The following is a 12,796-nucleotide window of genomic DNA, read 5'->3' as shown; positions in this document are numbered from 1 at the left end:
AGGCTAAAACCAATGGTGCAATAACAATAAGCGCTAATCACATATTACGAAGACAAAACCGCATGCAATCACAAATAAGAGTAAATTGTAAAACAGTACAGAGTTTATCAAAACTGTCAGCAGAAGGTTTGACTTCTCAGCAAGATGCTGTCTGATTCTTTTAGAAGTTAAGCTCATTATTTGCTATCGTTGTAGTTTTATGATAAAATAAAGTCTATAAACGGGCTAAGGTTGATCAAAATGATCCTTAACAAGGTTCACCACACACTCAACTATTAGCATTTGAGTTTGAGATCATACATGCAGTCACAAAAATGACTTTTTTTTTTTTTTACATGTTAAACATTAAACACAGCGATGAGAAAGTTCCCGACACAAGACTACTGGTCTCTTCTCAGCAGTAGATACACTGCAGACACAACAGCTGGCAGAAAGACGAGGTCATATTATACAAAGACATATTAGCTGTTTCAGGGTCAATAAATGTTAACATTACTTATTAAAGCGAAGCTAAAAAATGGTAAAGAGAATGCTGAGCTCTGAAGGTCCATCAGGAGTCATTAATATCAACATCAAGCACATCATGTAAAGAAAGTAGTTACACTGCCATAAGGAAATGAATACAATTAGCTGATGATTAGCCTGATCAGCCACCATCAGCGATCGATACAAATATTACTAGACTGTAAACCATTAATTAAGCCAATAACTAACTGCAGTCAATGGATGTCTGGCAAGCATATCAAAACTTACGCAGTTACCTTTCTGTGCTGGTGACAAAATGTTAAAAAGTTTTCATACAGTATTTGAAATAACAGAAGCTCCCTGCGCTCTGCGGGGAAAATTACATCAGGCTCCCTTTGAGAAACATGACATATTAATATTTCCTTTTGTGTCAACAACAACACACGACTCTAGTTCCTCCACCAGCAATAGTGGAAAGTAAAGCTAGGGACAGACCTGAGACAGTCAGACTGGACAAACCACACCTGATGATTGATTTTCATTATCAAGTGCAGATCTTTTCTGTCTTGGCTGCCAAAAGGGAGAATATAATTTCCCCAGTGTGGGATTATTAAAGTTTTATCTTATCTTACACAGAGAAAACACACTGGGTGGTAGGTTAAGAGCTGCATCAGTGGGCAACAGGCCAACATCAGTTAATGTGTATTTCTGTAGCAAAACTGAAACAGACATCCATCAAAGACTTGGATAGAAAAGAAATAAGTTGTTATGAGATGTGATGCTCCCAAATCATATTCATAAACAATCATGATGTGTAACATTTAAATTTGAGTATGTTCAATATGCAACAGTGTATCCCAAAACAATACAAAAAATAACATCTTTGTATTCCTTTATTAAAATCCAAGTGAGTTTTCTTCCCGTAAAACCAAACATGATGTGTGCTTACTTAAGCTTGAACCAACCAGTTTCAACCAATAACATCATGTTATTCACCAATGAGCAATCTTCTACTTTTACTAGCACAGACCTACGAATAATCCGTAAGCTAACTAGCAACAGTATGGTACATCCGTGTGTCTTCTGGAGACATGAGGCTACTGTTCAATTATTAAACACCTTTAGGCTACAACTGCCTTCAATGTCAACCCAGCACACTAGAAAAACATCACACCATCAAGCATTTACACTAAGTCCAAATGCAGCAATTCATATCTACATTCCAATTATACAGACAGATTTTGCTGTTTGTGTTTACATTTGATTATCAATTAAAATATATATTCTCTGTATTGCTCCAACAGAATTAGCCAGAAGAGAGTCAAAGCTCAGACAAACACAAATGACCAACAATAAATAAAAAAAAAGCTGGGGACACCACGGCGGGTGCAAATTCAGATTCAGATTCAAAAAGTTTATTGATCCTCGCTGAGAAATTGCTCTGTTGAGTTACAAATAGCTCAACTCACAGTTTTAAAGTGATAATCAGTATGTGATGTTGTGACACTTAAAGTGCAGAATAAAACCTGACCAAAGCAGACAACACAGATGTAAAAACAACAAACTCCTCGATGGCTGCAGCCACAAACGCATATTAAAGCAAAGAGAGCTGCACAGTTTATACAGACTGCACAGCACGCACACATGATGCTAACGAGTTAGCAAGGCAACCGGTGATTGTAATGTTACTACTCACCTGTCTAACGTCATTCGGTAAGCCTTGTACACCGGGAAGTCCTCAACAATCTGCTCTTGGTTCAGCCTCTCTGCTTGACCATTCTCAGTCCAGAATAAAACCAGTCCACTTAGGCTGTCCGTCCCACGAGAACAGGTCCGTGACTCTGTCTTTCTGCGCTTTTCAACCATCTTCAGTTCAAAAAGGTTCTGCGATCCCAAATTTAATTGAAAATGTCCAAAACAGCAGAAAGGCCTCACGCACTCCACTGAAGGAGGAAGTTGTACAGTGTAAATAAAGCAGAAGTCACCGCTGGAGTATCCACAGAGTATAATAGCATTTAGCTAAAGTCAGCTAGCACCTAGCAGCCGGGTTGCTAACTTTAGCTAGCGCAGCTTCTTCAACTAGCCGACTCGCCGAGAAGCGGGCTGTTTGATTAAAAAAAAAAAAAGTTAAGGTAATGTTTCCTTAAACCAGACATATTCCTTCTTTTTCTTTTGCTTCTCACAATATGAAAACGCTTCTTAGTAGTAACGTCTGCCTGTCTGACGCAAACTCAACTTGCTGCGTCATAGTGATTTGGCACAAGCGCATCGTGCAAAGGTCGAAGGTCAAGTGGAAGAGTCCATTAATGTGAAATGTGGATTATAATAAATATTGGCAAATATATATTGAATTTGTAAAGCCCACATTAACATATAGACGGATTCTTTTATACTACGGATTATCGTTCATTTGAGGTGACAAGATAGGAAAAATGTTTTATAAATTAAAAAAAAAGGAAAAAAATTCACAAGGATCAGGTTCCAGTCAGCTGGCGGCCTGTACCATATGGTAGCACTTATGAGCCCAGAACCGTTGACTATCCCCTTCCTGCTGGAACAAAACCTTTACTTTGTGTTATCAGCATTATTTTTACTATACTGTGCTTTTTAAAAACTCTTTACCCTCATGGTTATTTTAGTTACCATTTGCATTACCTTTGACACATCCACATTTGTACATTATTAGTAGTTTTATTGTTATCATTATGGCTATGTTTATTTTTATAGTTGTTGTAACTTTGTAGTTTTTTACCTTTTCAAGTAGTAGTAGTAGTAGTACAAGTTAATTTCCCTTTGATCAATAAAGGTTTGTGAATCTGAGTTACATTAAATAACTTTTAATATTTTTCTGAATTCACAGATCCTACAGTCTCATAATTTAGGACATTCAGAAATGCAGAATTTTGGGCTCTTCCATCATTTTTCATTGTGTGGTTACAAGGTCACAGGGAAGTTACTGTGAGCTGGAGCCATGTACTGAGGTGGTAACCTCACCACTGGATCCTACTGGTTGGTTGGTGCCTGTACACTGGGGGGTGGAGCTGAGGGGCATAGCACAAACCCCCCCTGCATTATGCCCAGGTGAAGCTCACTGCTGCCGTGTTTTTCTTTTTCTTTTTTTTTTTTTTAAGAAAAAAAGTTTAATTGTGGGGTGAAAGAGGGGCCACCTGTCTTTATGCAGCCCTCCACAGGAAAACAGTAGTTAGTAGTAAGTGGGCTGTAGTGTGGAGGGAACTGGATGTGCCAAGTGGTAAACAGGGGAAAAATCTGCAAAAACAAATGGAAAAAAGTGCATATATAGTGTCCCTATGGCCTGTACCAAGTAACCACAACATCCTGCAATCAAAACTGGTCACATTTGATTTTCACATCACCGCTCACTTGCTTTGCCCTTCCATTTCCTGTCCATTTCTATTTTTAACTGCAGAACAAAGGGCAAAAGTACCGAGAAACACTAATCTTAAAAACATGCAGAATTTGTTTTTGCTGTTTGCTGTGTGTGAAGGCCAAAAAACTGTCACGAAGATGAAATGGAAGAAGGAATTCTCAGCAGCAAAGTCTATTCTTGGAGCTGGCAGGCAGAGAATGGAAATGTCAGCGTTGCATTTCTTCCTCTGGAGTGGAAAGTTATGTAAAGCTCGGACTGCGGTGACACAACAGCTAATAACCTTCTTTAATAATATTCTTATTATATATTATTATTATAGTTATTCTTTTTAGCTTCAAGCCACCTCTGTGCTCCTGCTGAATGGAGGGCTTTCGACGAGTCACATGGGAGCAATAATTATGACTGGTGGCACTTTTTTGGGGAAAAATCCTAAATCAAATCAAAACAAAGAACAAAGACTTGAAAGAATGTTCTGTCTTTACTGATTAATCAGCTTGAGGCATAAACAGGCCATAAATTGGCATTTTGTGTAGCATTCATGTAAATACTTTCATGGGAGTCAGTTGATTTGATTTAAAAAGTTTTGAAAAAATGACTCATGCAACCGCAGCTATAGAGGGAAAATTACAGTCTGGGAAAATTAGCTGTGCTCAGTACCCAGCTTCTATTAATCACCAGCATGTCTGAGCCTTTATGTCCCTGTTGTGAAACGGATGTTTGGGTCAAAATATTCCATAAACTGGAGCTGGGGCAGCTAACTGCCATTATTTCAGCTTAATCTGGGAGGAGTGGGGGGTGTTTATACTGTCCTGTTTTCAGTAGTTAGGAGCTTAGGTAAGTGATTTCTGTTTTGGTTCATTGTTGTTTGGTTAGATAATCATAGGTTGGATTGATTCAGCTCACTTTCTGTGGGCTGCAGTGCCACCATGAAGCTAACACAAGCTCTATGGAAAAATACAACCCTCAAGAGATGGAAAAAAAGGTTAATCACCCCCAGAAAATCCCGGACCTGCAAAGATTTCACACCAGATTATTCAGTAAAAACAAAACATGGATACTTTATCAAGAAAACAGCCTCAACTTGGAAAAAGGTGGCCTCAGTGGCAGCCGGCCTTATATACTCAAAGGCTATCAGTAAGGAAACAATCACCTACCAGGAAACACCTGGGAAATCATTCAAACCAACCAATCACAGCCGCTCACCTGCACCTCACCTGACACACAGCAAGGAAGAGAGTCCACAACACACACGCACACACACAAACAAGTCTGTGAATACACACTGGAGTGGTAAGATTCATCAGATCTATGACTTTTATTTCTAACAGATTCAAGAAGAAGACAATAAAAGTGGGCTTCACAAACAGTAACTGACTGGTTCAGTGGAGGAAAAGCAGTTTGTTGAGTTTTCACTTAAACTCATCTAAGTCATTTAGCTGTTTCAGGACAAATCGATGACACTTTGTGATCTACAGAGAGATGTAAGATTACACATTGTCTCAAGGACGGTTATAAAACTGGATCATTGTCTGTGTTATCTGTCTATTTAAAAGTCAGCATAACTTTCTGGCTGTGTAGACCTTTTAGTTAATGTATGAACTTCAGAAGCAGCACCCACTCTGTAATACCGTGCAGTGTAGCGATGGTGTTGTATTAGAATTAAATGTACAGGAGGCTCAAATCCTGCACAGCACTGACTTCTTTATTTGCAGGTCAAAAGACACGTAGCTCTGCACTGTTCACAATATTTTTCTTCTGCTATTAACTTTGTGTTTGCACAAGATAGAAACTATATTTTCAGACTCTGAAGGCTCTGTGAGAAGGTTACATTTGGTCATGTTTAAGTTATGTACCTGTAACTGCTGTTTCAACAGCTGTCAAACACTGTGTCAACATGTGCTTATGAGCAACATGGAGTGTGTCTGAAATTCTGCTGAAACAATAGTTCTGTGTCACATCGAAAACACTGATTTTAACCAAATTTAGGCTGGTTTCAGACATCTTTGACCTGAAACTCACCAGCTTGGTGCTTACTGGGAACAGTTATGAACTCAGTTTTAGTCAAAACTCCGAAACATCCGACAGGATTTGCTTCTTGATAATGCAAAGCAACAGCAGTATAATCAGGTTTTAAAGGACATATATCTTAATTACAGGCAGGCGACAGTTCTTGTACTCGTCTTAGAGCAGTTTTCAACCCATTTTCACTTAAAGGAAACTGGCTGCAGTGAGTGTGCTGGAATGCAGCCTGCTGCGTTGGCTTGAATACCTTAAATCTTGTATTACAGGCTTTGTAGGATTAGAGTTTATTATGTTGTCAAGGGGATTTAGGTACATAAGTCCCCTGAGTTGGGAAATTGAACTTGAACAGAATCATCTGTGTGTGTGTGTGTGTGTGTGTGTGTGTGTGTGTGTGTGTGTGTGTGTGTGTGTGTGTGTGTGTGTGTGTGTGTGTGTGTGTGTGTGTGTAAATGTTGTCTCGCCGGTGGGTGTTCGTGTACTTTATACATCTACATCACCTGAAAACATTCAATAATCACTCAGGACACAGAAACTCACGCATCATTTTTCTGAAGACAAATTTTTTATTAAGAAATAAAAAAAGTTTTACATCTTTGTAAAACCTGTTCAAACACATATTTTTTCTTTTTTTTTTTCTAGCTTACAGGTTGGCCATAGAAATAAAAAATAAAAGCTTTCAAATTCTTTTAAAAATGTTTTTTCTTTCTTCACCAAGAATTAAAAAAAACATTTTCCCATGTACATTCTCAAAAAGGAAGGGCTGGTATACAGTATAATGCAGGAGAGACAGAGGCATTGTCATTGGAGACCATGATCAGAATGAGTCTGATGACAGAGAGGATGGGGACGATGAGCAGGACTCCATTTCCCAGAGGCCTTAGCACTCAGATTGCCATCGTTTAAGCAAGTGAAAGGAAAAAAGATGATTTCACAGCCTTTTCTTTCACCGTTTGAATCTTGTCCTCACAACTCGAGACTTTAAAGCCGAATCATCTTTTTCAAACTTGAGCCGAAGAACGATGACGATCTTCACATTAAGGACGCTGCTGGGAAGTGGAGCCCTGTTTATCTTCCTTCACAGCAACGCAGAGTCACAGATTGACTTCAGTGATAAAATTTTGTGTCATCTCTACAAAGCCCGAAGATCACATCTGTATGGTCTAATGTTGCATCTTTATCACAGAAACAGACAATCAGATAGTGAATCCTGCTGATATGGTGCTGATTTCATCACGAACACGATGGAGGTGACATGGAGTTTCAAATCCAGCTGTCTGTTTCTGTGTAGATGAAGTTTGGTTTCTCAGTTTCTTTGATAAAGCACTAAGGTTGCAGGGTTTGGCGGACTAGAGCGGAACTTCAATAGAAAGGTTTGGATCAGCAGAATGTAGAAAATGCATACAAGGTTTTAAAGAAAAGCCCACGTTTGATATGGTGTAATCTGGTTTTTATTGGATTTACTGCTTTTGTTGCTGAGGGGCAGCCTTCCCAACTGCAGCTGAAATCACTCCAGGGTATTTGTTCCATCACAAGCAAATTAGGCTTAGAAGCGTTTTAAGGTACTGTTTAGATTTTGCAGATATGATGTTTTGCGAATTTAAAATGAAGAACTTTGGTGGCGGCTGGCGTTTGGAAGGCTGCCTGATTGTCAGCAGCAAAGCAGTGCTGAGATAAACACAGGCAGGTAGAAAGATGGTGGGCTTAGTGGCAGTGTTACTGTGTTTCATACCTCTCAAAAACTCCCTCACGTCTGTCACAAAAATAAAAAAAATTGTGTTTCGCAAAGAAATTCCGTTTGATGTGATGAAGTTCAGTATTCTTTTTATTCTCAGTGCATTTCAAACCACAAGATCTTTGATGGAATAGTGGTTTCGTTTGGTCTAGTTCCACACTGCGGAGCATTTTGTGGCAGGTTTTAATTTAACTGGACCCTGAAGGTTCAAATTTTCATCCTCAAGAATTCACAGGCTATCGTCTTTACTTCAAAGGTTAGTACCACCTACTGGAAAAACAGCATGAAAAATAAAAGTATTCTACAAAGTATTGCACGTAACAAATTGTAGCTTTTTTTTTGTTTCTTTTTGATTGATAGTTGTACATGTTACTCCAATGACAGAGGTTCAAATACACTATATTTGGAATACAAAAGGCAAATGTGACAGACATACAATCAAAAACAAAATTAGACAAGAAACGGCTAAACTCAATAAAACAAGATCAACGAAAATCAAAAGAAATTAATTCTCTTTTTTTTCACCCTAAAAAATAAATCTTCAGAAACTTTTACATTCACCCACAGGTAGGTGACTTTCACATTTCAACATTCGGCGGTAAAAACTTGTGCATCGCTAATGCTTCGATTCTCTTGCAAATTCATTATCTCTGAGAAAAATTGGTTAGCTTAGGTTATCGGAAGGTTTACATACGTAGGCTAACTGACGGGGAGTGTAAGAAGGCAGAGGGACTGGTACATACTGTAAATATACACAGAGAGGCAGAATAAACCAATAAATGACTGCATTAGATATTATCTCTGGAGCGCGTTTCCCCTTCTAAAGATGGATCTTTGCACCAGGAAAATATATTTACATGGCCTAAACCTATTTTTGTGTCTGGGATTTTACTCTTTGCTACAAATGTTTGATTTCCAACAGCAACTTCTTGACTTAATATTGAACAATTTTTCCATTCTGTGCATCTTTTTCAAATTCCATAGATGCATGAAAACCTGAGTAGACAAAATTAAAGGTGAAGCATGTCCATCGGTGCTCTGTGCAACTCTTGTCTTCACAAAGCCAGAAATTATTTTGTGCTGTTGTTCTTACTGGAAGGTGCTGACAGATTTTTTTTTTTTTTTTTTTCCATCTTGGTGCAAAGATCCTTCAGGGGAACCCAGAACCAGATCTGTACAAAAGTCTAAGATTAAAATGAAGCTCTGTATCTGTATTAAAATGGGAGGTCTGCGATGGGAGCTTAACTGTACAAAGACGACTTATATAGGAAAAGTTTGTTACCGTATGAAAATAGATGTCTGCTGTGGATTTGGCTTCACAAATCCCTTTTAATGATATGAACTATTTATTTGAAGGTTAACTGACAAGAAACATGATCGAAGCTTCGATGAAACATGAAATGAGGCCGTGGTCTCTGATCACTTCTGATGTGGTGTTGTTGGTCAGATTCCTGCAATGCGTCAGTGCTGTATTTTAATATGTCTGCTTTTGGGAGACGAGAAGCACTTAAAGCTAAAATCTTAAGTGTTTTGATGATATTCAGATTTTTGAGTTTCCTGTTGAGGCCAATGAGGACCCTGAAGAAAAAGATGGCAGTGTTTGTATGGCCTCATCCAAATTATACAAATAAGGTGCAATAAAAACTCACATCGACTCACTCTCGCTGTATTTTTGTCTTTGATTGTGGTTAAAATAGGCAGTTAAGGTGTGTGACTTTCCATTCTGTGTGGCAAAGAACTGATCGAGTGCCTTTCAAGCTGCACGAAAATATCAATTTTGATTGCTACCATTAAATGTTCGCTCTTTGTCGCCCACAGTTACAAGTCTGATTTTTTGGACGCTGGGTTAATGCAGCTATACAGTAGATAAAAGCACTACAGAGAAGGTCCTGAGTGGATGGTCGCTGGTGACACATACACATGGGAAACCCCTTGTTGCACAGACATATTAAAATGAATGGAACAGCTGTAACTGTCATACTCCTCAGATGCTTTTTAGTTGTTAATGGTTCACATTGTCAGTATTATGGCCCTCTATTATCATGAAGAATGTAATGCAGTTTTACTTGTATCTCATTAAAAAAACAAAAACCAGCCAGAGTTAAAGATACGCAGATTGGTAATGTACCACAGGGCATGGTTTTCTCACAATGCCAATGAATAACAGAGTTTGGACATTGTTGGTTTCAATGGCAGCCGTGTCAACCTCGGCTCCACATGCACGTTTTAGTGTCTGCAGCAACAAATGTAAGAGCTCGGATCAATACAGTACACGTTCATCTAAGAGGAATGGGAGTTTGGGTTCATCTGCAGGTCCTGAAAAGACACTGTCAGACATTTTAAATGAGCTCAAGTTAAGGCTCTAAATCCATTCATGTAGGTTTTGAGTGCAGGTTTTAGGGGTGTCAGATTTCCTGTAGCTTCGTTTTTACAGCTTTTATTGAATACAGCATGTTCAAAGCCAAGTTTACTCTTATTTTTGGTTTAGGTTAATTTGAATTGCAGGCAGCATTTACAGCCTTACAAAGATTATTTCAAGTTGTTTTTTTGTTTTTTTTAGAATTATCATTATCATTCTAATTAAGAATGGACGCTGCCATGTGTAACAGCCTTTTACTTTGGCTTCCTTGTTTGAAACGAAGGTCTTCAGCTCTCATTTCAAGTAAGGTGCAGCAACATGGTGACCATGGAAAGAAGAGGTGCCCAAACTCTGTCGTCCGCTGGCTCGGAGTTGCCTGCAGCCAGCTGCCGCATTTCACAGTGTCTGGAAAGCAGTTTGACACTCAGACGAGTGGACAGTCTGACGCTGGCTGATTGGCCGTGAGTGCCACCAAACTAATGGCTGCCGTGAGTCACTGAGTTGGTGACAGTGTTGTTTAACCAATGGTTACAGAGCCCCGTCTTGACGAATTGATCCAAATTAAATACTGTCCCCTGGTATTTACAGAAGAGGAAAAGCTATAAACCCCAAACACCTACAAACTTACAGATGGAGCCATTGTAGAATTCCCATTTTCACTGTACATGTTTGACCCACACCCCCCCAAAAGAGAAATATTTGGGAAAAGTCAGTTGCATTGTTTGTTGTGTGACGATAAAGACGGACTTGCTGGCAGGACCAACGCTGAAGAAGTGCACGATGAGGACTCTTACTAAAATGGCTGCCACTGTAAATGTGTGATTTGTATAATAGCTTAGTATTTTCACCAGATGAAAGAAGTGTTCCTTCTTCTATGTAAAACTACAGCAATTACCATCAATAGTGAATACCAATAACATTATAGTCTTAATAAAAAAAAAACTACATTAACAGAGGAAAACTAATAATAATGTAACTTCCTCTGTAGAAATAAAATGAATCCAATCCAAAATTGTAAGCCAAGAGTGCCTAGTGCAGTCACTAATGTACTGTAAACTGGTCTAGGACAGAGAAAGATAGATAGAGATAGATATAGATAGACTGATTAGCTACTACTGTACAGTACGCCACAGACAACACACTCAAGGGTTCAACCTCCACACTTCAAATCCTTTCAGATACCTCTCTCTTTGTGCAGGACCAGGTTTCCCCGACACAGTCTCAGTGCTAGTTTTCTCTTTGACCCATAGTTTATGACTATGGAAGATGGGGCCATGTGTGCTAAGGTGCATTTAAAGAACCAGGAAGCTGGTTGGATAAGGGTCGTCGGCTGTCATAGCTGTGTCAGTTACACATTTATCTGATTTTTCAGCATGCTTGTGGTGTCCAATCCAGCTGCAGCTTCAGATCTTTGCGAGTTAGTTTTGTTAGAATTGGACAGAAAGATGTTAATCTACAGGACTTTAAATGTGTGGGACACATTTTAAAATTGGGGTTGGTCGTTTTCTCATTAGCAATGTTGCCTAGTGCAGCTGAAATGACGTCAAAATGCTTTTCAGAATTTCTGATTACTGAAGGGGGACATTCATTTAAATCTGTCGATCTCTTATCTCGAACTTATTTTTTAGTTAATAATCCTGCAGCTGTAGTGCCTCCATCATCTACCTCAGCTGGGCCTCCATAGAGCACAGAGGAACAGAATAAGTCAAACTCTATGGCACGTGCCTTCAGATTAGTGCATAAATTCACTATATCACAAGCAAAGAGCTGTAATATCATCGAGAACAGCCAAAAAAAAAAGCTTTTGGTGAACTGTGATCAATGGAGGAAACCTTTTTCATACTGTGGCTACAAAACGCTGTTTGATTCCATGACTCAATCACCACTTTCTTCTTTTTTTTTAGAACAATGGCTGGTGTTGTGCCAAAGCAGCTGGTGGGACAGAACTCGACCAGCGTCTGATCAGAGGCTGGTGCTGTTGAGCCACTGTGCCGTTAAACGAGACAATAGTGGGACATGTAGTCACATGAATATTACAAATAGGAAAAAAACAACTCGTGAGTCATTCAGAAATAGATTTGAAATGTGACTGCTACCCTCTTAAGAAAACCACCAAGCAAAAACTACTTCCAAAGTATTCTTAAAAGATTTGAAACGGGAACATTTTTCTTCCTTAAAACCCTTATCAGTCCACCAGACAGACAGATAGACAGATAGACAGAATGCTAGCTAGCTTCAGAAGCATTTCAGAGGACAGGAGAGGGGAGGAGAGCGATCTCATGGAGAGCCTCCACCTCATTCCTTTACATCATGGTTTCTACGATGGTGTGGGTGGGAGCCTTCATCAGCAGGCCCTTGTTCCCATTGGGGTCCAGCGGGTAGGAGAGCTCCTTGAGGCCACGGTGGTCTGCGGGACGGGAGCTGGCCCCGCCGCGAACCGGGGCGGCCACCGCCTTAATCCTCTGAAGGAAGGAAGGAAGGAAGGATGGATGGGAGGAAAGAAGGAAGGAAGGAGGGGTGATTAGAGAAGTGTGAGAGAAAGAGAGCGCTTCAAACATTTGGTTTAATGTCTACAAGCAAAGCTAAGCGAAGCTAAGCGTCGTAGCAGACAGCTGCTCCACCCACCTCAATGAGCGGCCCATCAGATCGGATGATCTTGATGACAACAACCATGGGGATGCAGATCATGGAGGCCAAGGCCAGAGTCCAACCTATTCCGATGGCCCAGTCAGGGTACTCGTAGACCTTGTTGTACGTCAATGGCTTGTATTTGACCAAGGAGAAGATAAAGCAGCCCTGGAGAGGAAGAGGAACAGATGCTTGAAGACAC

General features: G+C 39.7%; 2 protein-coding genes across 2 annotated transcripts in view; both read right to left on the bottom strand.

Annotated features, from left to right (window-relative positions):
• Nucleotides 1-12,796, bottom strand: part of rims4 (regulating synaptic membrane exocytosis 4) — a 341,866-nt gene that overhangs the window by 122,319 nt on the left and 206,751 nt on the right. The gene's annotated exons all lie outside the window — the stretch shown is intronic.
• Nucleotides 7,677-12,796, bottom strand: part of LOC139328545 (sodium- and chloride-dependent taurine transporter-like) — a 31,540-nt gene continuing 26,420 nt past the window's right edge. Inside the window, exons 14-15 of the mRNA XM_070958315.1 lie at nt 12,592-12,762; nt 7,677-12,428 (exon numbers count right to left, since the gene is read on the bottom strand). Of these exons, the coding sequence (XP_070814416.1) occupies nt 12,270-12,428; nt 12,592-12,762 (330 nt within the window). The 3' untranslated portion in view covers nt 7,677-12,269. The remainder of the gene's footprint in view (nt 12,429-12,591; nt 12,763-12,796) is intronic.

The sequence above is a fragment of the Chaetodon trifascialis genome, chromosome 3, assembly GCF_039877785.1.
Source record: "Chaetodon trifascialis isolate fChaTrf1 chromosome 3, fChaTrf1.hap1, whole genome shotgun sequence".
Lineage (NCBI taxonomy): Eukaryota > Metazoa > Chordata > Actinopteri > Chaetodontiformes > Chaetodontidae > Chaetodon > Chaetodon trifascialis.
Note: the sequence above shows the minus strand (reverse complement) of the source record. Positions and strands in the feature narration are given on the sequence as shown.